The 27,429-nt window shown below is 38.3% G+C and overlaps 1 protein-coding gene across 2 annotated transcripts in view; it reads left to right on the plus strand.

The window, feature by feature from the left end:
- The window catches only part of KCNQ5 (potassium voltage-gated channel subfamily Q member 5), a 608,771-nt gene that overhangs the window by 347,567 nt on the left and 233,775 nt on the right, over nt 1-27,429 (plus strand). For both annotated transcript variants that reach the window (XM_063442990.1, XM_063442991.1), the window contains exon 2: nt 15,487-15,577. In XM_063442990.1, the coding sequence (XP_063299060.1) occupies nt 15,487-15,577 (91 nt within the window). The remainder of the gene's footprint in view (nt 1-15,486; nt 15,578-27,429) is intronic.

Here is a 27,429-nt window from a genome sequence, read left to right on the forward strand (position 1 = left end):
ATTTGCCGCCGCCATTTTAAGTAGGCCACGCGCTCGGCTGTCCCAGTGCTGCGGCCGAGCGCGTGGCCTACTTAAAATGGCCACGCCTGCGGTCGCTTCTTCTCTCGCTTGATGTGGACCGAGATAACCCCCATCGGTCCATGGGGGGGGTTGGAGGTGAGGTCCGTGTCCAGGTCAGACCGCGTGGGGAGCGGCCGCCTCCCCACTGCTCGATCTCCGCTAGGCCTCATGTTGTTTTGTCGGGTCCTGAGGGATTACAGGCTTGGTTCAGGTATCTGGCGGTTCCTCCGGGTGTCCCCGTCACGATGGCTTATCTCCGGTGCATGGTTGTGCCGTGTTTGTCGTGGGATTACCCCGATAATTGCCAGGTTAAGCGGGAGCCGAGGCTCAGCACAACCGCTCAGCTCGGATGCTAGGCTCCGCCCCCCCAATCTTCTCTAAACCATTCTACGTGTTAATTAAACAATCAATGCAGCTGCTACTTTATATGGTTATGTTAAAATGTATCTCCATTGGTCCACCAACTGTTCTAAAACACACAAATGTAAAGATGCAAATTCACTCCCTTTAGACATTTCCTTATTATGCAGTATTGCAAATGTAAATAAAAAATATTTAATTGTGATTGTTGCCATTTGATTTACATAAAATACCATGCACTTCCCCCGTCTCCCTCAGTTGACATTGTCGCAATTGATGTAGATCAGGTATTTTGAAGAGTGAAAAACGCTTCCTTCTAGAACTGCCCTGTAATTGGCTAAAAACTGACCAGTTTTCCAGTCCCATACAATGAACAGCACCCCACGATATGATGCTACCCTCCTCTGTGCTTCACAGTGATGATGTTGACACGGTGATGAAGATTGTTGGCTATGCAACACATATAATGATTTGCACAGAGGATCAAAAAGTGAAATTCTGTTTTCGTTAGATTAAATAACCCAGTTTTGAGGAGCATCCTTTTTATAACTGTCTCATGGATTGTTTCTCAGCTTTCCACAGTCACAAACAACATTCTTTGATGTTTCTCTACCTAATGTCAAAGAAGGACAGCATTATCTGAGCAGAGTCACATTTATGTCATATTCTTTTCATTTTTAATAATGGATTTTGAAAGTTTGGAATACGTTTATAGTCCAACCTTGACTGGTGCATCTCCAGAATGGCATCAAGTACTTGCTTTGATTGATCCTTGGACTGCACGATGCTGCTTGTTTAGATATGCTCTTTCACGAAGAGGTGCATTTATTGTGACATTATGTGAACTGTAATTGCTTAAAAATGAACTCCATATTTGTAGAACCTGAAGAACGTAGATTATTGAGTATTTCTGGGTATTCACCTTCCTAGAAATGGCAGCACAATACATAGATAATGTTGATAAGTTGGCTCAATGCCTACATACATTAAATGAAATTACTTCAAGCTTTTTATTATAAAGGAAATTGCAGCCTGCAAAGAACCCCTGTTGTGCCGAGCTCAGAGCTTCAAGGCTCATGGAAAGTATTCTTAAAGTTCGAACTTCAAAGAATATAATGAAATGTGAGAAAAAAGGAGACACGCTATACACATATGCAGAATGGAGACATGTCTTCCACTGCAGGAGTGTTTGAGCATGTCTACATGTCTCTAGGGTGAAAGGGTTAACAATTACATTTGTTAATTAAAAGTAGTAATATAAAGTATTTAGTCAGTTTATAAGACAAGCCGTTTAGGAAATAACACGCTTTTGGCAACTATTTTGTGCGCAGGGCATGAATTAAATATCAGGTGCTTGTAGATATCCCTCCGCCTCCCCCCAACAGACAGAAGGAGTGATTTTAAAGAGGTTATTAACTGGACATTGCAGGCACTAAAACATGTATTCAAATTCGTCAACTGCATATATGTATATGTAAGTGTATATTTCTACTTGTAATGTGTTGAGTTTGAATCTATGAGTATAGTGAGTGTATGCGGCTGTATAAATACATGCAGGGTTAAAAATAAACTTGGAAGGGGTTAGGGTAAACGGGGGTTTAAGGTTAGAGAGGTGTTAATGTCAGAGTTAGATTACATGTATTATGTAGTGTTAAGAGGATTAAAATCTTGAGAGTTGGTATTTATAATTGGTATATAAAAGGTGCTTAGGATTCCTGTGTTTAGAGTGGGGTAAATGTAGTATTGGTGTGTTTAATATTTAACACCTAGGATTAATATAAAGGGTGTTTCAGGTTTAGGCTTTGAGTTTTTAATTTTGGGACTATGAAAGTTTGCGTAAGTTTTGGGATGGGTTACATTTAGGATTAAGGAAAAAGGGGTGTTTATGGTACAGGCCCTATGATTGATAATAGAACTGCAGGAGCTGTTATACAATGTGTATCACTCGATGCGGTCCCTGCTCCTCCTGTAAGACATTTCCTGTGTGAGAGGCAGTATAGTGGGCAAGTGGGAAGTGATCTCTACCACTTCCTGCCCAGCTTCCCACTCATAGTGTAGGAGCTGGGACAACCCTAAGTTTACACCCTATGTAACTGTTACTGCAGCTCTGCTATTGAGCATAAGAGGCAGACTGGACTACTGAGAACACTGGCCAATGCACCTTGTATTTATCTCTCCCCACCAGCCAAAAAGGCCTGTTATAAGTACTGGAAATGAGCTCAACATACAGGACAGGTGTAGGCAATTTCCTACTTTACCTAATGGGAAATCCAGCCCTGTTTGTGTGGAGTGTTTGAGCTTAATTTACAGCCTTTGATATTTGAAATAAAGCTGGTCTCTTGTCAAATGAAAGTTTGTCACCCAGCATCTTTCTTTAAGTACATGAAGCACTGCTGTGTACAGTTAGTGCATACATGTAATAACACTGTAGAACTCAATATGTTAAATCCTGCACGGTTCACGGTTGCCAAAGTCATGTGTGCCCCCTGCAGAAAAACACAGTTTTCTATTTAAAACAGAAACGCTGCGCATAGATTTCTTTGTCCGTGACCCCATCTAAAAGTAGAAGTGGTTGTGTAGGCTGGAGTAGCCATTTAAATGTAAAGACATTTTTTTATTGTTAAAGCTGTATGTAAAGTGTTCCCAAAATCATCAAGTTGCGTTTTATCTTATGATAAAACACTTGTAGTCTTTCTTGGTGAACTGCGGTAAAAAGTACTTTTTATATGTGATTGCAAAGGCATTGGGCTAATCAAACAAAATGTTTTAACCCGCACATGCTGCTGCACATGCAAACAGTTAATTAATATAGTCCTGCAAAGCTGCAGGGGTGAGTTAGCATATTCTGATGTGCGTATCCAGAACAGCTGCTGGTTTTTAGGCACAGTTCAAATTCATCATTTAAGAAATATAGCCTTCTAAGAGAGTCATAAAAATCTAAATTTGGCTCTAAATTAAAAAAGAATAAATGTCATACATCTTAAAATTTACCATATGTGTTATTGTGGAGAATGAAATCATAGTGGTTTTGAAATAGCAAGAGAATGTCCATAGCTGTAGTTTTTCAGAACATCAATCTTTTTTTCTTTAGATGAAATGGAGCTTCTGCTGACCGCCGGAATTTTGATGCAGATATCAGCATCTTCTTTGATCTGTTTGTGTCTCTGTCTTTATCTCTATGTCTTTCACTCTCTCTATTATCTTCCAATTTTCTCTTTCCTATTAATATATGAGACAGATAGGGATAAATACATTTTATAGAGTTTCAGGTGTGTGTAATAATATCATTCCTATTATTATACAAGACAGATAGGGATAAATGCATTTTATAGAGTTTCAGGTGTGTGTAATAATATCTAATTACAGGTTACCATACCTCATTCACATGTCATGTAATCAGAATTGTGTTACAGAGCAGTTTTCTTTTTTTGCTATATAAAAACTGCAATTTAACTTGTGAAATTAAACAGATGGTACACAAGTCTGCCATACAATATATATATATAGTACATGATATTCAAATTTGAGGAAGAATTCCTTTGTGATACTTCTGGTTTACAGTTGGGCAGAACACTATATGCCTTAATTCTTCAAAGCAATTATTACATTTTTTGAAAATCACAGTTTAGTGAATACGTTGTTATTCCAACACAAAGGAAATGCATTGGGCGCTATAGAAGCCTTTTTTTTCCAGAGTCAAGTCGCAACACCCGTATGTTAGATTCCAGAATGTCCAGGTGATTTCATTTATTCAGTGTTTGCTCAGTTTTTAAGAGTGAAATCTCCAATGATTTTTCACTCTAATTTTGTAAAAAAAAAATTGTGTCAGCCATGATTTCAGTTAAAACTATAAATATTTGTTTCACTAACAGTTCATAAGCCTGTTAAAGTTACAGGTAATTACATTACGGTTTTAATCTAGATCAGTCATTGTTTTGGAGTTTTAAATGTACAGTGTTTTTATCAAACCTTTTTTGGTACAGCTAACAGAGAAAATAATGATAGTTGTCTGTGTATTTATTGTACATTATGAGCTAATTCATGGGTGCTGCATTATCCTCATTTGAAATGTAATAAAGAACATGTCATTCTAAATGGAGAGTTATAAGATACATTTACAATGTTTCTTCTATGGAAGAAATCTCAAGCTCTATACAGCACTTGTCAAACATATTTAACAAATGGTAATAACCTTTTCCATATCTCATTTTCCTACATAAACAGTTCAAGCTAAAACTATAAATGGTGGAAAATTGAAGCCTTATGGCTTGCATTATCAAAGCTGTTAAACTTGAATTTTCCACCGTGTCTGGATGCCACTATCGGTTCGAAGGGAAATGTTGAAAAGATGACTTTTTAAGGGAGATATTTCAGAAGTGGGTAATTGAAACATGCCATGCTGGGTAATGTTTTAGCTTCCAAATGTTTTGACACATGCATTTTATCTCCTTAGAAATTGGTATTGTTTTACATAACGGTTTCCGAGCATACAGGACTATGTTTATTAAGTGGTGCTGTTGTATCTCAGTTTAGTTCAGGGAGCGGACAGTGAGGCATCTCACAGATGTATATTAGTTACATAGCATAAATGCACTCTCCAAATGATTGTGTTGCAATCGTTCTATGACTTACAGGAACCACATGCAAAATATTTGAAAAAGGACTCAAAATGTTCACTTGGGTCTCAATCATAATCAAAAGTAACAGATAGGAAAAATAGTGGCACTGGTGAGAGAGGGGCCAGGTATTGGCAGAAACACGGGAAGAAGGGGGTATGATAAAAGAGGAAGGGGAACACAGAAAGGGAACATGGACGTGTAGAATAGAACATATAGAAATAGGGCATGGAAGTTGTGAACAAGTGGCATAATGACAGATGGCATAGGGAGGGGATGTGTTGCATATATAATTCTGTATACTCAACACAAATATATCTATACATTTACACACAGACACTCCACAAAAAGATAAACAGATAATCTGCACAAATAAACCCATGCATTCACACACACATACACTCCACACAGTTATACCTCTGCATGCACACACATATACACTCCACACAGTTATACCCCCACAATCACACACACATACACTCCACACAGTTATACTTCTGCATGCACACACACATACACTCCACACAGTTATACTTCTGCATGCACACACACATAAACTCCACACAGTTTTACTTCTGCATTTACACACATATACACTCCACACAGTTATACCCCTACAATCACACACACATACACTCCACGCAGTTATAGCCCTGCATTCACACATTCACATACAATCTATGTAGTTATATCCCTGCATTCAAAAACACATACACTCCACAGTTATACCCCTACATTCACACATGGACTACTCCAAAAATAAATGCCTGAATTTACACAAAGACATTCCACAAATATATACCTGCAGTAACACACAGACACTCTACACAAATACATTGTAGAATTCACATACACCATTACATTTATAAAACACGTATATTTCACATGTACAGTACTGATTCACAGACTGTGCACATCCTATGTATCAAAACCAAAATACTGCTAACATAAGGCCCTCAATTTAATAAGCTTTCAAAATGATACTGTTAGAAAAACGTTCCAAATGATTTAACTATAACATTTTCCATAGACTTTAATGGTGACTTCTGTAGTTAAATCATTTGGAAAGTTGTTTTTTTTTAACAGCGTTAAGTCTCTGTATATCTCTTGAGTAGGTTAGAATTTCTGTGAAATTCCAACATGGTAAAAATTTGTATTTTATGAAGATTCTATCTTTATGAAATACTTATTTTTCAGGTGGGCTTGACAGTGGAGCTTTAATGTTCACCATCCAATGCCATGAGAACTACAAATAAACATATAATTAAAATAAATACAACATAAAATGTGTTCTTTACATCTTACTGATAGCATAAAATAATTTTCCACAGTACATTATACATTCAAACATAGTGAATGATTAATAATATTTGCATGAAATAACTGCTATAAAAACCAATAACTTTATGAAGACATGGACACCATACTCACTATGCCTGGAGGGCAGGGCCAGCCCTACCTTTAGGCTAATAAGGCATTCGCCTGGGGGCGCCTCTGGGGGGCGCGCACTGGGAAGTTTTCTGGTGGGCTGCCCTGCTCCTGTCTGGGGCTGGTGTGCTGGGCGAGCGACTCCTTGGCCAACCCCCAGCGCACCTATCTAGCTGCTGGGCTCTCTCTACAGCTGATTACCTGCTCAGGGAGCGGGGTATGCTGTAACCCCAGCACCTAACCAGAGCACACTGCTTCCTGCAGGCAGGGGAAGCCGGGACATGACTTAGTATCCCGGCTGCCCCCTGCCTGTGAACACCTGAAGCACTCTATGGGGAACAGGAAGCAACTGGTGTACGGATCTCCCGCTCCGACCTCAGAAAGAAGAAACAACATCCTGCATGCTGGTGGCTGGACCCCTTGTCCTCCATTCACAGCAATAGGACAGTTATGTCATATCTGGAGGCTAAGGGAGACTGGCTGTCCTGTGCATGGTTGTAAATTGGTGTGTGTTTTAAATTACTATGTGTGGAAATAAAGTGTGACTTTATGTAAAGTGGTGTGAGTTTGTGTTTGAGTGACAGTGTGTGGTGTTAGTAAGACTGTGTTAGTGACACTGTATATTTCAGTGAGTGTGTTTAAGTGACACTGTATATGTCAGAGTGTGTGTGTGTTAGTGAGAGTGTATACGTGAAACTGTGTGTATGTCAGTGAAAGTGTGTAAGTGACACTGTATATCAGTGAGAGTGTGTTAGTTACTGAGACTGTGTAAGTGACACTGTGTGTATGTGTGAGTGTGTGCATGAGTGTGTGTAAGTGACACTGTGTATGTCAGTGAGAGTGTGTGTGTTAGCGAGAGTGTGCAAGCGACACTGTGTGTATGTCAATGAGAGTGTGTGTTAGTGTGCAAGTGACACTGTGTATGACAGTGAGAATCTATGTGTTAGTGAGTGTGTTAGTGACACTGTGTATGTAAATGAGAGAGTGAGTGCATTAGTGAGAGTGTGTAATTGACACTGTGTATGTCAGTGAGAACTTGTAAGTGACATTGTGTGTATGTCAGTGAGAGTATGAGTGTCTTAGTGAGAGTGTGTAAGTGATAATGTGTATATCAGTGTGTAAGTTACACTGTGTATATCAGTGAGAGTGTGTTAGTGAGTGTGTTTGTTAGTGAATGTGTAAGTGATACCATGTGTGTATGCCAGTGAGAGTGTATGTGTGTGTGCTAATGTGTGTGTGACCATGTGAAGAGATCCTTATATATTAAATTATAATTATAATATATTAATCTAATTCCATTTTAAACCGGGAAAAAAAAATACATTTTACTTAAGTCCACTGTAGCGTACATTAAGTCCCACCATTATTATAAATTAAATCCCACCAAATGCATTGATGTATGTTTTAGGCAGTATGATTGTATGGATAATTGTATTAGGCAGTATGAGTGTATGGATGTTTGTATTAAGCTGTGTGTGTGTGTGTCTGCTTTCAGTTAATGTCTACCCAGTGCGTCTCTTTCCCTAAATATATCCTCATTGCAATTCAGAGTTTAGTGAAAAAACCTCTGAGGGAATGAAGTTGCATCCATGAGGGGGCAGCAAAACGGATTGTTGCCTAGAGTGGCAAGAATCCTTGCACTGGCCTTGCTTGAGGGGTATCAGCTACACCTTACTAACAAGGCCCAAGAAGGCCAAAACGATCGTCCGGGGTTTCTGAATCTCTTGTGCAGAGAGAACATGCTGGCATTTCAAATGAAAATCAAACAAAATCATTTGAAATAGCTCAACACAAAAAAGTGGTTTCGCCAAATTGAAACTGATAATTCAACTTACAATGACTTCTCCAGGTCTCAAAATAATTCAACCCCCTGAATAGAATCCCAGAAATTGGTGTCTGGTTATGAATCTCATTTGCAGCAGGTCATAACAGTAAATTGTGCTCTACTAAGTATTGTAGAAATGCTTGCCATGAGGAGGTTGAATAAATTTAGACTGGATAAGTCACTATAAGTTGAATTTTAAGTTGAATTTGCGGAAACCACTTGAAGCATCCATTATTTTGAGCTATTTCAATTGCTTTAGTTTTATTTATTCATTGCAAACAGCTAAACAATAAACCTGATATTCAATGGGGTTAAATATTTTTTGTTACAACTGTATGTTTACTATGTGTAAATAAGATATAGTTTTCTTGTTCTTAATTAAATTTTGCTTGCAAAAATAGTAATTAGTAAGTCCTCTAAAATTTCTCTTAACAGCCCTGACGCTGGCCACGCCCCTCTCACACTCCCTTTTTGTGTTGGAAGATATGCTTCTAATGATGATTGCTGGGGACATTTTACCAGTGTACCCAAAAGTGATATATCAGTCCAATCCACTGCTTGTCATAAAGAAGCATTGGGAGAAAACGCATATGCATTGGTAGTGTCATGATCGTCCAATCAAATTAGCCCAATACTTCCCTATGATCAGCATAAGAGGACACTTGATGTACACTTGCAATGCATGAGGACATCAAAGGTCTAACTGAGTCTGACTCGGTCGTCACAATGGAAGACAGTCACTAGATGTGTGTGACCCTACATTGTAAACATTGCCGTATCTATAAAACAGCAATGTTTTAAATTGCAGTGTTAAAACTACAGGGCCACTGTAACTACAAGGCCACTGCATTAAAGGGATACTATAAGTACCAGAAAACCTTAGTTGAATGCAATATAACTGCTGTATAACTGCTGCCATTTAAGATTTAAATCACTTTGTTTATGAAGCCTTGGTCATATCTCCCCTTCATATGACCTACCGAGTCTCCCTACACATTTCCTGTAAAGAGAGATCTAATCTTTTAATTTCCTTTATTTCAGATTCTGTTTAATTTAGAATTTCTTGTCATCTGCTCTGTTAATGTCCTGCAAGAGCCTGCAGGGAACTCATGTGGTGATTTATGTCCAATTAATAGAGCTGTAGCAGAATGGAGAATTCCAATATACTTTTATTCCCCTTTTTGTTTGGCTGTCCGTATGCCCCGTTCGTTTACCGAACCCCCTCGATGTTTGGCACCTTGTTCGAACCTTCATAATCACCGACCACCCCTGGCTGTTAACCACAAATTGGTTATTAGTTCAAGTGCTTTCACTGTATGGCCACCATTCGTATAACCGAACGAACTTATTCAAACAATTTGCGACCATTTTGTCTCCCGAACGAGGGCAGCAGTACATGGTCATCGACGGCGTGGAACTAATTTTGGATAAGCATCCCGACTTATCTCTGGAACTGTTTTGAGGCATCTCCTCGTGGCCGACCGGTCAAAACTTAATTCGAATGGCGTTCTCGAACCACCGAAAGGATCTAAGTGATATTTTGGCAAAGATCCAAGCTATTCCGTGATATGACTTTCATGGGGTTCTGAAGTTATTAAAATGTATTTTTGGATGTTTTTAAATATTGTAGATTTTTCTGGACCTGAGAGTTAATTGAGTTATAGTTTTTTCTCACGCAATTATCTCTCAGACACAGAGGATCCTGGGAAGAAAAGCCCTGTAATTATGACTAAGAAACCCCATGCTAGGGGCAATGTATAAAAGCCGTGTGTGGCAGGAATAAAACCATTTGTACTCCCAGAACTGTGTGTCGTCCAGTTGCTGGGTAGGAGGTGGAATATCTACTTGATGTTTTCTTGTTCTTGATTTTACTCTTGGGCAATCCAGTGGAGAGGAAGTCCCTGCTAGGACTAGAGCTCCGCTACAAGAGCATAAGATAAAAACATCTAAAATAAACTCTCTGTGATACCAGTAATATGACTGAATATTTGATATTTTTGTTCATGGAGGTTGTATGAGTCACAGCCAGGGGAGGTATAACTAGAGCTGCATAAACAGAAAAATTTTTTGTTGTTGCTGTGGATCTTTACCCAGAACCTTATAATTAAACCACATTATGGTTTTTGTTTTTAATTAATACTCTTAAATCATTTTGTCATTCAACTAGAAGAAAGTCTGGAGGATAAAAACTTTTGTTTCTAGTAGCTGCTGGAGTTTGCATACTTTAGATATATAATGTAATCTATAATGCAGAATTTAACTCTTTAAGCACCAGATGTTTGGTCGATGGCTTGTAATTTACTGCAACAAATGTGTTCAAATGTGTTCAAATGTGTTAAAAGGTAATCTAAGATCAAGGGACATCTGATTTTGTGCTGTACGAAAAGAGAACGGGCATCATCTGGTTTTATGAAAGAAAAAAAAGAAAAAAACATAAAATCCGGCAAAATGCTAGATTTCAAATGATTTTAATTATAAGCTTTCTGTACTCAATCAGCCAAAAATAAAATGTTTTTACATGAGGTGCTCCTAAGTTATATAACATTAATTTTGGTTTTCATTTTTTTTTTCTATGTTCACCTTTAGACACAAAATTATCAAACGGTATTTAACTAGTATTACCTTTTGAAATTATAAGTTTAATTCTAATTTCTATCTTGTTTGTAATAGTATGGATAATTAAAAAGAAATTAAAAGTATGCAATCTTACGCATAGTTCTCATTAGTTTTTATTGTAAATTCATATGGCCAGCTGCAGTTTACCATTTTGCCATTCTACATTATTAATTTTTTAATACTTTTTTATTTTTGTTGTGCTTGAAAATACAGTGCAAAAACAACTTGCAAGGCCACAACAGCAGTATAGTTGACAATGAAAGACAAATAGATAGAATGCTAACACATGCAGTTGTTTGATGTAATGTGGCAGTTGCTATAATAGCACATTTTTTAATAAGGTAACGCTAAATAGCCATGTCTAAGAGCTAGAGGAGCCCAACATATTCCCTCATAGGCAATGATAGGCATTGAGTAGTCACAAAGCATAATTTACATGAGCCTATTTGTTTTCCACTGAATCAATCAGCTCCAGAGTGCTGCATTAAACAGAATAAGATTAACTGAAGAAAAAGGTAAAAGATAAGAAGAAATCACATAGCTCTAAACTAGAGACCTTCTGTATCACCAAAATATCACAAATCAGCCTATTCCCAAACGTGGTGAAAATGGAGCTTGTCTAAGAGAGTATTCGTGGGAGTCCGCATTACAGTGCCAAAGCTGCGCACCCCTCCAGCCCCAGGCCTGAATGAGAGCCAGCATCTGAAATCCACAGACCTGAGAGCACATGTGTACCAGGTCTCTTCCCCATCCGGGGCAGCCAGAGGATCCAGGTGGTGAGTACCATGGAGGATGGCTGATCTTCAGCTTGTGTGGTTGATGTGTGGAGGCTATGCCTCTTGAGGCTCTCAGCCCAGGAAGGTAACTGACAGGATGAGTGAGTGATTGTAATCTCGATTTGCCCTGAGCGGTCCCACTCCTCTCCGGCACAGCGATCCCTCGGTCCTCTTGTGGCTTAGCCTCTGAGACTCGTAACATCAGTTTATGCCAGAAGCTCCGAAAGATGTCCTCCAGACGTTTTAAGACAAAGTCCGCCATCTTGGAAAAACAGTGAAGTTGAGACCCGGCTGATTTCCAACTTGGATCGAGAGGTAAGGGCAGCAAGTGTATTTCAAACAGCTTCAGTGGAGACCGGGATAACCCCCACTGGTTCAGGGGGGGAGACGGGACTCGGCCTCAGCCCTGCCAGTGAAGTCCCGTTCAGGTCCACCCTAGGCCACACTTCAAGCAAGTCGGAGTTGCGTCCCAGCAGCAACGAGTATGCACCGGTACTATTCCCAAAGGCTTCTATGCACGGCCAGGTATATGTCTGTGACCAGAATGCAGTTGAAGTAGCTTGATTATATGAGCAAAGTCAGTTTATGCAGGGAGCTCACTCTCCATGCTGCTGCTCAGCATGGTGGCCAAGCCCCGTCCCCATAGTTATTAATTTAAATATATGTATGTATGTATATATATATATATATATATATATATATATATTTATATATATATATATATACATACATACATTGCGGGGAGTTCCATTCTCTGTTTATGTTTTTTTAACTGCTGTTCATATATAGTGCAATTATCTATAAATGCATATATTCAAATAAATACTGTCCAACAACAAATATTAATACAGTGCCACTTCCTGCATAGTGGGTAGCAATTATTTGATTAGGATTTGCTGCATTTGTTTCAAGTCATTAGAGGCATACGATTAACTAGTTAACATTTATTATTATTACTATTATTATAATCCCACATATTTCTCCCTGTGCTGGTATTCAGGTCATTATTTATTAGTATGTTTATTGACTTTGAATGACAAGGAGATGCAAATTCCTTTACATCAAGACTTTGTTTCTTCATAGAGTGTTGCGTTATACCATTTGCTAGTGGCTATTGTTGTTTCTGAAGCTATGATACCTGCCCACGATCCTGTTATCTTACTATACAGTTTTTGATAAACAGAAATATTATTGATTATTAATATAGTTTTTGATCTGTTTATATTTGAAAACATTCTCATTAAGAATCCTGAATTACCCTGGGAACAGATCAAAGCTCAGTAGATAAAACTCTGGCACTGTACATATTGTTTGATGTTTGCTCTGAACTCGTTTTCTGTTGTTGCTGTCTCCACATTCTGTTGTTGTAATGCTTGATCTATGACTGATCACAAAACGCTCCTGTAAAAATGTAGCCAGAACTAGTTGTCTTAGTCTCATCATTCCAACTTGAAATAAAATGTATTCTTATGGACATACTTCAAAGTGAGTAAACTCTCCACATATTGTTTGTGGCAGAGCACTTTTAAAACAAAAAAATAAAATGTACTCGTCTGCACATCAACTGCTTCCGGCGACAACTTCCATGACTCTTGGTCAGTAAATATCTTCTTCAGAAAGTATCAGCAAGAGCAAAGTTGCAAAATCCTGCTGCTTTATAACTATAGCAGAGATTTGGTCATTAAGAGGACAGTACTGGCCATGGCCACCTCTTTTTAGTATATTATGAAGACAGCACTTTTACTAAATATAATAAAATAAGAGACATAGAGACATATTAACCTCTGAATGTCTTTTGTTTATGGAAAATTACAACTGTTACTTAAGTAATATCTTATTTTCTGATAATAGTGGATATAATTGCTTTCAATAGTAGCGTCATATATACAAAAACATATATATTTTTTCTTTTTGCAGGAAAGATATCACATACCTCAGGTGGAAGGCTAAAAATCAGGATGATATTTTGCATGTTGTGTTCTTTACTCTTAGGTGTTGTAAGTGGTCCTTTAACCCCTTATAGACCAGTGCCAGAAGGGTTTGTTATGACAAAGTAGCCTTTAAAAATCCTATAGGAACTGCATATCACCGATCCTTTAGGTGCTAAGCTGTAGAGATATGTATGCAGGTATAAGGTGTAATAGTACAATACGGCAATACGAAAAAATACAGTAACATAGTATTCCTGCTAAAACACAAAGTATGCACACATACCACACAAGAGTCCCTTTCTCCATGTAATCAATGCCAGCATGATGTCTCGGGGCAGTGAAAAGTGAGACAGGAGAGCAAAATGAGGGAGGACGTAAAATCTAGTTAATGTAGAAAACGAACTAAAATTGCATAATTCATGTCTTTTAAATTGAAATTCAATATAAATGATAGTGCCTGCCTGATTTTAAAGAAATTAGTTTTTCCTTGATCAAGGATTAAGTTGGCATTCTGTAAAGTTGATTTTCTTAATTAATATACTTTTGTAGTGCAGACCGATGGATTCTGCTTTGTCAGTGCAATCTTTTATTTATGTATGTGTCAGGTAATGAGCATGTAAAACATTTCTAGGACTTAATCCTACTGCTCATATTTGATATACTGCATATTACATCATATTACTGAGAAATTGCCCACTGCATGTTTCATGTCACTATTTTGCAATAAGAACTAAGTAATTAATTTATAGTTAATGGAGGAGTGTGGGCAGTGGGCTACAGTATTTGCTGTATGATATAGCGCTGTGTTTGCTTAGAGTTCACTCCAAGTACATAAATGGGAAACATTTACTGCAGATGTATTTAAGAGCTTTATTAATTGAACACAAAACCAAAATACACTATCCTTGAAATTACTAAACAAAAAAATTAATGTTCTTGCCACCATAACCACGTGTTATTACAATACAGTGAACTAACCTGCTATAGAAATATAACATGGCTGCAAAAATGGACCACAAGAATGTTCCTATGAGTGGTAATCTATTTAGATTAGAAGGAAAGGAAAAAAGACATAATTTTGTGCTCCAAATTAACTTTAAAGGGACACTATAGTCACCAGAACAACTACAGCTTATTGAATTTGTTCTGGTGAGTAGAATCATTACCTTCAGGCTTTTTGCTGTAAACACTGTCTTTTTTAGAGAAAATGCAGTGTTTACATTACAGCCTAGTGATAACTTCACTGGCCACTCCTTAGATAGCTGTTAGATATCCTTCCTGGGTCATGGCTGCCTAAAATGCATCCCAACATTCAGTGTCTCCAACCTCTGCATACAGACACTGAACTTTCCTCATAGAGATTCATTGATTCAATTCATCTCTATGAGGAGATGCTGATTGGCCAGGGCTGTGTTTGAATTGTGCTGGTTCTGCCCCTGACCTGCCTCTTTGTCAGTCTCAGACAATCCTATGGGGAAGCATTGTGATTGGATCAGGCCACCAATTCTGATGATTTTAGAGGTCAGAGGAAGTTCACAGGCAGAGGCAGCAGCTTCAGACTTGAATACAAGTAAGATTTTACCATCTTTAGGGAGGCAAAGGGGGCCAAGGGGGCTAGATAGTGGTTTTAACACTATAGGGTCAGGAATACATGTTTGTGTTCCTGACCCTATAGTGCTCCTTTAAATTCACACCTGTCAGACATGAAACAATTAGCCCCTTCACGTGTTAACATGTACGTTTAGGAACTTAATTGTAACTCTTAAGCAATGTGCCATTATGGTGTGCTAACAGAAATATATGTGGACATATACATACTTGAATGGACATCAAAGATCTATTAAAATGAATTGTTTTGTTTTTTCTCTTTCCAGTTTTCTCCTTGTCTTCAGCTGCTTGATTTTATCAGTGTTTTCCACCATCCCTGAACATCAAGACCACGCTTCATACTGCCTCTTTGTTCTGGTAAGTGTGATTAAGATCAATTAAAACTCAGAGTACTTAATGTAGAGCAAATTGTAGACTATAAAATAGAACATAAAGTTCACCCTTGTTTTTTTCAACCTCTCCAAAATAGGTTGACACAAAACAGAAGAAAAATGTACAGCACCACAATTACTACAGTTAGGAAAGCTCAGAAAACAGAATTGCACTGTATAATGGTCATGGTGTTTAACATGCTACATCAGCATATTAGGGAGAATAGCTGGGATCAAGTAATGCCCCTAAAACTATCAAACCATACATACACGTGACCCTGGATGACATCTGGTAATTAGTCCATTCTTTGCACATGCTTGACCTTTATCATTTTTTTGTTAGAATTGTGTTCGGTTTAATATATATTTTAGAACTGTACAAATATGAAATGTTTATAAATACCATTTATATGCTGAAGTGTGTTGTAAATTGTTTCACACAGGATTTAGACTAGAAAAATGCTGAACAGCATTTCCTGTCTGCAATTAGTCTACAAATTGTGAAAACAGAATATTCTAGAACTTCTAAAAACAAACAAACAAACAAGAGAAGTGTAAATGTGATCTACCAGGCCCGGACTGGCCATCGGGCACACCGGGCAAATGCCCTCCCCAGCCAGTCCATGCAGGGCCAGCGCTATCCGAGCGCCAGCACTGCTGTGTTCCATGACAGGCCGGTGGGAAGATCAAAGATCTCCCTCACCGGCCCACAGGCAATTTTATGCGTCCGCTCACACAGCATCCAAACACACACAGCACCCTCACGCACAGCACCCTCACTCACACACATTGCACACCTCACACACAGCACCCTCACACACACACACACACACACACCACCCTAACTCACACGCAGCACACCTCTCACACACACATACACACAGCACCCTCACACAGCACCCTAACACACACAGTACCCTCACACACACACACACACATGACCCTCACACAGCACTCTCACACAGCACCCTTACACACACTGCACACCTCATACACCCACTGCATACCTCACACACAACACCCTCACACACACACACACTACACACCTCACACACACTGCACAACTGATACACAGCACCCTCACACACACACACACACACTGCACACCTTACACACACTGTACAACTCACACACACTGTACAACTCACACACAGTACCCTCACACACACACACACTGCACAACTCACACACAGCACCCTCACACACACACACTGCACAACTCACACACAGCACCCTCACACACACTCACACTGCACCCACACACATCATCCTCACACACACACACACACACACACTGCACTCCTCACACATACTATACTCCTCACACACACTATACTCCTCACAAATACACATTACACACCTCACACATACACACTACACCCATAACAAACACACTGCACACCTCACACACACACAGCAGCTCCAAAACACACTGCACCACTCACACACACAATACTTCCAAACATAGTATATATATACTGCAGAACCCCTCACACACATACTGCACCCCTAAACACATTACATTCCAGACACAAACTAGATCCCTTACTCAACTCTAGATCATCTACACATATACACACACTAGATCCCTATATACACTCTAAATCCTCTACACACACACACACTGCATCACCTACACACACACTACATTTCTGACATACACACCCTGGATCCCCAATTCACACACTAAATTCTTTGTAAGCATACACATACTACATTCTCTAAACACTCACTCTCTACAATCTCTACACACACTACATCACCTATACACACACACACACTACAGCCGTATGCACACACTCGCTACATCCTCTATACACAAAATGCTCCCTATACACACACTATCTACAGCACCTAGACAGACATATATTGCATTACACCACAAACTCAACATGACTGAAACCAACCTATTAACACAAAACCACACCACAATCAGCTCACTCTACACACTCGTAATCTCATACGCAGGCTCCAAACACATGCACAATACTTTTTCCTGGATTTCTGTCTCCTGGTATCCCATTTATGCAGACACCATAGACAGGTTTCAAGCAAACACAATGCAAGAATGTTATTAAATTGGCCTGCGCTGTGCTAGAGTTCTTCAGAAGAGGTCTGCGCATGGTCTGCCCTGGAAGAGCATTGAACAACATGCTCAGTTTGAGATGGGGTATGCTTGTCATTGGGGATGACAAAACACACCCTATCTCGCCCCGACCCCTTTTCAGTGGGCTGCTGTGATTAAAAAATGCCTGGTCTGAATTTATTTCCCAGTCCGGCCCTGTGATCTACCATACATTTATCAAATAAACATCTAAATATTTTTTATTTTTTTTTTAATAAAAGCCAAATATAGATAATATATATGAAATCAGAGTACTTTGTGTTTTAGAAATATATTTTTGTAATGCAAGGTAAATAGGGTCCTGGAATGAGGGACCTGTGACAGGGAGGGGTGCAAAACTGGGGAGTTGGCCTGGACTCCCCAATATACAAACAAAACCAAGAGGGCTGCACTCACCCGAACATGCATAAATTATAGGGATGTCGCTGGGCCCATTCATACAACATACAAGATCCAGTGCATTCCCTAAACAACACTTTCAAGGCTCACAAATTTGAAAAGTGTTTTTAAAACCACCTAACCTAGTCAGAAAAAATAGGGTTTTAGTTACAGTATGTAATCATATATTGAACAAGCCTGACACAACATGAATGTACCCAATTCTTGGCACGTCCTACTGTGGCACCTAATACCTGCTCTTATGAGATTTATCCATTTACTTGGTAAATGCTTCCTTCTGGGACTCTTTTCAGGTCAAGGTCAAATAGGGCCCTGGAATGACCTGTAACAGGTAGGGGTTACAAAACTGAGAGTTGTCAGAGCAAATCTTACACTATCTGATAGCTTGGCTAATTTGCCTAAAAGCTGAGATTATTGTAGTTGAGTTAGCTGCATCTATGTGTAGACTTTCTGTAATCAGTTAAGTGTGTTTTTGTTCATCATTATGGTGCAATCCACCATACCTTTAACAAATAAACATCTAAATATTTTTTTATTATAAGATATCTAAATATTATCTCCATAATTTTCTAATACACACACACACACATATATAATGTATTCTTTTTTGTGTGTATATATATTTATATGCAGTGTGTGTATATCACACACAAACATGAATAATTAATTGCAGTATGCAGTGAAACTCTTTATTTGATGTGTTACATATTAACAGACTAGTCTTTTCTTCTTCATCAGAAGTAATACTGATGGATAAAACTGAATTGAACATGTGTAACTCAAGTGCATCTTGTTTTCTTTGTGTTTATTTTTTTGTTTTTTTTGTTTTTATAAAGTGTCTATGTAGATTTCTTTGTGAAGTGTACGTTTAGTGAGATTGTCCTTAGTTGCAGCATCCTCTGTGACACGTTATGCACTATTAGGTATTCCACATTTACAGATGTGCCTTGTTGTCGTGCTTTGTTGTCGTGCCTGGCAGTGCTGTCCTCTTGCAGGGTTTTCATGCCATTGAGTGTCCTGTCCTGTTCCTGTGTCAGTTTCCTGTAAACTAGTTTTTGTCTTAGGCTAGGTGGTTGATTAAATGCTTGTGTAGAATGGGTGGCAGTGGAAAGAATACAAATATTTAAAACAATATTTGTAATTTTGTGGGGGGATTTTGAGATTTTCCTAAATAGTAGGGTTATATGAAACTGGATGTATAACCCTATTGTGGCCTTCTTCTCTCTGTAATGTAGCAGCACTGGTTCTTTCTGGACAGATTTCATTTTCTTTTAAATTGAGCTTGTTCTGCAGGCTGTTTGTTTGAATGATTTGCACAGGGTATTGAGGTATTTAATATGTTCTCACTGTCAGAGCAAATCTGATGGTATCTGATAGCTTGGCTATAAGTGATGGCTTGTTTTGTTTGATTTGTATAAAAACTGAGCTCCATCTATGTGTAGACTTTCTGTAGTCAGGTAAATTAAGCGTGTTATTGTTCATCATTATGGTGCAATCCAGGAAATTATTTCTGTAATCTGAGAAGTTCATTTTCTATTTAATAGAGGGGGAATTAAGTGAATGAGTTATAAAAATGTTGTAGATGTTCTTCTTGTTCTCTCCATGTGATGAAAATGTCATTTGTAGAAAAAAAAAAAAAGTTTTTTACGGTTTGCTTATAATTGTAGCTCAGTATATCTATCTAGGTTATGGGATTAGGGTAATGGAGAAAGGACTTTAGTTCCATCTTTATGTGGGATCTTGCTATATAGAGATTACATATCTTTGATACTACCATGGTATTGCTGGCATTTCTTTAATATGGCTTAAAGGGCTACTACAACCTTTTTAAAATTAATCTTGTTTTTACTTTTCTCCCTCTCACCCCTTCCCCGTAAAACTATCCAATGCTGGTCAATGCTCCCTGGGCTGGATTCCATGTCTCTATCGGTATTACAGCCTCCATCTTGAGAGCCAATGAAATTCTTCTCATAGAAAAGCTTGATTGGACTATTTTCCCTGGCTCAGAGCTCATGCACACTCTCTGAGCTAGTAAGGGATGGGAGTGGATTGTAGACATGGGGTGGAATTAAAGCAAAATTAAAAAATAGCTGAATTCAAATGGAAGAAGTTTATGGAGGGAGTCACTGAAGCTTCTCTTTGCAGACATGCTGCAAGGGAGAAGCTAATTACATATGTTGCCACTAACTTTTGCACAGGATTTGCACCAGTTCTGGACTGCCTAAGTAACACATGCCAAGGGTGTAACTAGCCCGTAGGACAAAAGTACAAATATATCTGTATGTGCAGAATTTCAAGCAGAGACCCTGCACATACACACTCCTACCACCATGACCACTTGGAATATTCTTCTAAAACCATTTAAATCAACGTTCTAAAGTAAAACTGACAAAGTACACGGAGAAACAAACCAGCCAGAACAGCAAGCCGATCAAAGCGCAAATGGCTACTCAGCATTTATTAGACAGCATTTATTAGACAAACGCTGTATGTGTACCATCAGTCTTTGCAAACAAACAGTAGGACATGTATATCCACACTCATTTTCCTTGTCCTATTTCCTTAGTTTCCTGTGTTATGGCCGGTTGAAGAACTTAAAAGACCACTATAGGCACCCAGACCACTTCAGCTCAAAGAAGTGGTCTGGGTGCCAGGTCCCTCTAGGTTTAACCCTGCCTGCTGTAAACATATATATATTTACATATGGGTTAATCCAGCCTCTAGTGGCTGTCTCATTGACGCCGCTAGAGGCGCTTCCGCGCTTCTCACTGTGATTTTCACAGTGAGAAGAAGCCAGCGTCCATAGGAAAGCATTGAAAATGCTTTCCTATGGACAGTCTGAATGCGCGTGCGGCTCTTGCCGCACATGCGCATTCAGCTGATGACGACCGAAGGAGGAGGAGAGTCCCCAGCGACGAGGGAGCCCGGCGCTGGAGAAAGGTGAGTGTTTAACCCCCTTCCTTCCCCTTCAGCCCGGTGGGAGGGGGGCCATGAGGGTGGGGGCACCCTCAGGGCACTATAGTGCAAGGAAAACGAGTTTGTTCATGTTGGCATTAGCAAAAGATAATGGGGAAAAAATAGCACTCGCAATTTAATAATACATTCTAAAGGGTGGATTCATTTTGTTACAAACTTCCAATCAGGTGATCATCCAAATTACTCTTTTCCAAACCGCCATATAGACTAAATCACAAAACAAACAGCTTGTACGACAGACAAGCATGTTCGTTTGATTCGGAATTCAGAGTTCTGCCAGTGGGGCTAAAAAAGAGATGACTGATGTTTATGGGACAGGGTCTAAATGTTGATTTTATTCCCAGATCAAGTGAAGAGTGACCAGTAGAAGACGGAAAAATGAGACGTAAATTTATGTGTATTTATATATTTAGAAAACACATAAACATACAGTACACACACAAAATTATATGATATTACTTGAAATAAAAAAACCAATGAGTATCGATCATCAAAACTAGAGAAAGTCTATGGATACTTCATATCCTGTTTCTGAAGTAACAATTACCTCCATCTACAGTGGACCAAGAACCTTTTATTTCTGACAATAAAACAACACAAAGTAATGCTATTCTTGCTAACTCGGTGCATGCTCTATTTCATGCAATTCCAAAACTTCCCAACGGTCTCAATCCATTTTTGTCTCCTTAAATGCTCCCAATTTATTTTGGACAGCACACACAATCCATTTGTCCCATCTGGTATGCACACTCCCAGTTTAAGAAGTGAAAAATTATCCAAATGTTTCTTTCATCCTTAACATGGCTACGTATATTGAACTTCCCACTGTAGTTTTCTCTACCGACACTGCTGGAAGACCTTGTTTTTATAACAATACATTTTCCGACATTATTACTAAATGTCCGCTCCTTAAAAACATATTAGTTCTAATCCCTAACCTCATACTGAATATAACAAATGAGTGGTTCTTTTTATACTATCACTACAACATTTTCATCTTTAAGCCTCTTCACACAGTCTATTTAAATATATCATTAAATTATGTTTTACTCATTGTACTGTTCTGTAGAAACTACTAAAGCTTTAAAAATACATACATATTCGCCCCAAAAATATTAAACTGAGATCTTTATTAATCTGTATTTTTAATTTCTTCAATTGAATATGAAATAAGTCTGTGCTATAGTGGAAACACATTAAGATGCATACCATTGTGAAAACATTACTTTTCATGAACTAGTAGTGTACTAATGTCGGCAGAGCTAATTCCAAAATTCATTAGGCTACATTCAGAAACAACTTGTGAAAAATAGGTCATTAGAATATAGTTAATGAATGTGTGGACATGTAAAATAGTGCTCCATAAAGACCTAGGTTATTATTATTTATTTATTTCATGCCTTCTTTTTTCCTAACGTGGAATAAGATATTAATGCTTTAATAAGCTTATTAATGCTTTGAGGGTTTTATCATAGTAGAATTTATTACCTAGTTATTTACTTTATTTTTGATACATTATTGATAGCATTGGTCTGGTTAGTATGAAAGGTGATAGACACCAGTGCATTTATTAGTGATTTTTCAACACTCTCAAACAATGAGCATTAAGATGCAGAGGCGTACGAAGGTCACTCGTCATCCAGGGTGAAAATCTATGTTGGCACCACTTTTTTTGTTTTGATAAATCCTTATGCCCTAGAATCTTAGGTCACTGTTCCTGTTGATGTGATGACCCTATAGATAATAAGTATGAGGTCAGACAGCCACAGTAAAAAGTCAAATGACATCAGAGAGCAGAATTCTGACAAACATAGAGGTATAGATCAGAAGAGCAGACTAAATTGTATATCTAAAGTCTTGGATGCCAAAGTAGATATTTATGCTGGTATATCTTTCAGTGTATAAACATGAGGATATATATTACAAACATGAAAACACAGAAAGTATTTCACCCATAACTCCCAACATTAGGAGGTGTGCAATCAGGACAGGTGGGCTGGAAGATGGTATCACGAGTGACATGACATGGGAAGGCACCAGGGGCCTGTCTCACCTGCCCTCAGTCGCTGCAGGTTTCTAGTGCCCAAGCACAGTTCGAACACATCTAATGATGTACTTGTGTTGTGCTGTCTGAAGACAACTAAAATGGGACAGTGTAACAGGACCACAAATTGTGACTGTCCCGCCAAAATTTAGGACTGTTGTGGGGCCTGTTTACCATTTGTAACTGTAACAAACTAGTAACTAAAAGGACACTCCAAGCACCAAAGCAAGTATAACTTGTTAACGCTGTTACTGTGTTACTCTGTTCCAGATTGACACAGATTTATAGTGGTCAGCAGGTGGTGGCATCGGCTTTGTACATTTGCCTTGGCTGTGAACAATACCTTGATCGGGAGCTCCTGTGCCCCGATCAGACAGAATCCTTACAGTGGATACTTACCGAGGTATCCAGAATCTAGGCATTTCTTTCACTGGTTGTGACCTAATAGGCAGTTGGCTTAGACCAGGCATAGGCAACCTTCGGCACTCCAGATGTTTTGGACTACACCTTCTATGATGCTTTGACAGCATTATGGGTGTAAGAGCATTATGGGGGATGTAATCCACAACATCTGGAGTGCCGAAGGTTGCCTATCCCTGGTTTAGACTCTTTGATTATTTATAGGTGCCCTTGAAGGCACATATTGAACTTGATATTGACTTGACACACCTAACCGGTCTATTGGGGCTCCTTCTGATACTCCTGCCTGCTTGTATCACGCCTGACTTAGGACTTTGTTCAAAATTGACCCAGATTTAGAGTGTTTAGCAGGTGGTGGCATCCGTTTTATACATTTGCCTTGGCTGTGAACAGTACCCTGATTGGGTGCTCCTGTGCCCTGATCAGACAGAATCCTTACAGTGGATACTTACCAAGGTATCCATAGTCTAGGCATTTTTTTTTTTTAAAGGTTTTTGACCTGATAGGCAGTTTAGGCGATTTGATTAATTATAGGTGCTCTCAGAGGCACAGATTGAATTTGATATTGGCTTTACTCACCTAACCAGCCTATGTCCATTTTATCTAGCTCAGTATTATCCTATTTTGGATTTAACATTTCAAATTTGTCAGACAGTCAATGTACTCTAAAGAAATGACCCAACTATTAGTTAGCTACTTACTAGACATATGAGGGTTACCATTGATGTCTACCTATTAAGTCTTTATGTCAATTTATGTCTGTGACCATTTAGGCATTGAGGCTTAAACTCTTTCACTGTGTTAACCTCTACCACTTCGGCTGGAAAGCTATTCCATGCATCCACTACCCTCTCAGTAAAGTAACATTTCCTGATATTATTTTTAAACTGTGCCCCTCTAATTTAAGAACATATCCTCTAGTTCTGGTTGTTTGTTATTCTTTTAAATATATTCTCCTCCTTTACTGTGTTGATTTGCTTTATGTATTTAAATGTCTCTATCATATCTCCCCTGTCTCGTCTTTCCTCCAAGCTATATATGTTAAGTTCCTTTAACCTTTCTTTGTTTTATCCTGTAATCCATGAACCAGTTTAGTAGCCTTTCTCTAAAAGAACTACAGCCTCTAATTAAGCTAACATAATCACATGCATTAACATTTTAGATTTTTGGATTTATTGGGGTTTTTTGTGGGTTTTTTTTTTTAACTTATTGTGGCAAAGGGATGGATATCTAAAGTTTGAACCCAAATAAGTTTAAGGGAAGATGTCTTATTTTTTTTTTCTGTTTTGTTTTTCAGGATTTGTCATTTTATGTTTACTCATCACTATTTTTAGCAAATATGTATTTGTAAGGTGTGAACATTTTAAAATGTAGAAATGCACACCTTTTTATTCGGCAACTGGGCACCTCCATGTTAGCTTAATGTCAAGCATTGTTATAAGCTCTGTGCATTAGCAGTCAGAGAAAGCATAAAGAGAAGAGAAGGAAAAAAACAATGTTTCTATTTCTACTCTTCATTAGTAATTTATGTACATGGGAAGATTTAGAGCTTGAGATGATGTTGGTAAGTTGAAGATAGCTCAATAGCCCAGTCCGGAGTTTCTCTGTGCCAGTCAGAAAGAAGATACTTGCAACAGGAAATGGGGGTAGGGCCTTGAATTGTTCCCAATTGGTATATGAAATGAAACAAAAATGGAACAAAGGATAAGTTTATGGTGTAGTATGTCTTTTGATATGGGATATGAAGAAAGAAATGCCATTACCGATTATTGGAGATACCAAATAGCTCTACTTCTGTGCGCATGAGCACACAGAAAATCCCCACTTAAGGATACTTATTATGTGTCTTTGTCCCGATAAATAGAAGTATGTAACAAAAACAAATTAATGACCATATAGTGTAATATATTCGGATAGTGTGAGTTGAGTTATGATAAAGTGAAATTGCACTCACATGAAATGGAGCCCTTAGAGTAGCTCCTATTTGATAGAGTGAAGTGGTACAATCGCCACTCTAGGATAAGTTGATACAATTATTTCCCCTGAAATATATATGGAAAAGAACAGAAGCAAACATATGCACACTGTGACATGTGTGAGTGCAAATAAATGAAAATGTCATTATAGGTAAAGAACAAAATAGGTTTTGCTCATCCATGCAGCATGGTTGGTATGTTCCCTACCACGGAAAGTTATAACACTGAAAGCAACACTAACACGTGTTACAGTGACCTGGGCAAACGCTCCTTTTATAGCACACAGGAAATTCAAAATTTATGGTCATGTGACATCATCATTACACGAAGAAGTGGAGCTATTTTGTAGCTCCAATAAACTGTAAGTGCATTTCTTTCTTAATATCCCCTATCATAATTCATACTAAACCATGTACTTATCTGTTGTCCCATTTGTATTTCCTACCAAATACCATCTGAGAAAAATTCAAAGCTCTACTCCCATTTTTTTGTTGCAAGTATCTTATTAGTAAGTTTTGCTCTGGCTTTGCCTTGTCTGAACTTATGATGTCATTTGTTAACTCTTTAATATATTTATTTGTAAGAAAGCAGAGCATCTAATGGAAAAAAATTCAAACAAGTTATAGGTGATTTTTAATGTTTTATTTTAAGCTAAGAATTCCATAGAATTGCCAGTTCTCATTCAAATGTCAATATTAAAAGGAAGGTCTACTCACTACCAGCACAAAATTGGCTTCTAGACAAGATGTCAGTAGCCGAGATGTTTAAGGGACTTAATGCCTCAAATAGATTTTGCCTGGAGCCTCTGGAATAAGAAAGCAATTCTTTGACAGACACTCAGTGTGCAAGGGTCTGATAACAGGATGTTAGGTCAAGTGATTGCAGGAAATACTATTCTGACCTACATGACACTAAAGAGCAGTTGCACAGTAAGTGAGCTAATATGTGATTACTACGCTGTTATAATAATATTCAGGTCCAATCTGAACCTGACTAATCATTAGAGCAGTTGAGCAGTAAGTGAGCTAATATGTGATTACTACACTGCTATAATAATGTTCAGGACTAATCTCAACTTGACTAATCACTAGATGTAAAAACAAGTGGACAACACACCTACTTTTCGTATCCAACATCTTCTATGTCTATGACACCTCAGCTGTTTAGCTTTCGTTTTTGGCTGAGAATTCTTTCCTACTGATGTCTGGGAAGAAGAATCTGTGTGACTGGAACTAATGACTAAGCAAAACAAAACAACTATAATGTTTACAAGAACCCACGCTTGCTGTTTCAGGCCTTGGCTTGTCTTTTTACAAGCAATTTTCTTTTCAGGGAATATTAAAGTGAACTTGTCATCGAAATGCTGCACAGTTCCTTAGAATAAAGCACAGGTTTAATCTGTGTATTGTGAAATCCAAATGACTTGTCATTGTACCCGTTGAACCCTTTTTTATTTACTGTAAGTTAGAGGTTTGCATTAACCACAATGCATCTATCTTGATCACATCATCCATAACACAATATACTGTGAAATTGTGAATGTGGCACAGTGATTCAAACCATTATTATGCACTACTAGCATAGGTATATTTACAATTATACATTTGTGACCAGCTCTTGCATATATTGCACATTATTTGTGTTTACTAAATTTTAATGTATACCCTTATTTTCTGCATTGCATTATCTCTTTATAGTGCATTAACAAATAGGGGGTCCTTAAGTTTTAACTCTCGATGATAAATATTAACTTAGTGAGTGGCAGGTGTTTAAAATTGTAATTTCCCAGTCATAAACATTAGTAATAAGTTACCAACTTTTTCCACATTAGCAGACACAACCATATCAAAACCTTTAGTGATTACTGGAAATTGCATGGATAAATCGGAAAAAGAAAG

This window comes from Pelobates fuscus, chromosome 2 (genome assembly GCF_036172605.1).
Source record: "Pelobates fuscus isolate aPelFus1 chromosome 2, aPelFus1.pri, whole genome shotgun sequence".
NCBI lineage: Eukaryota > Metazoa > Chordata > Amphibia > Anura > Pelobatidae > Pelobates > Pelobates fuscus.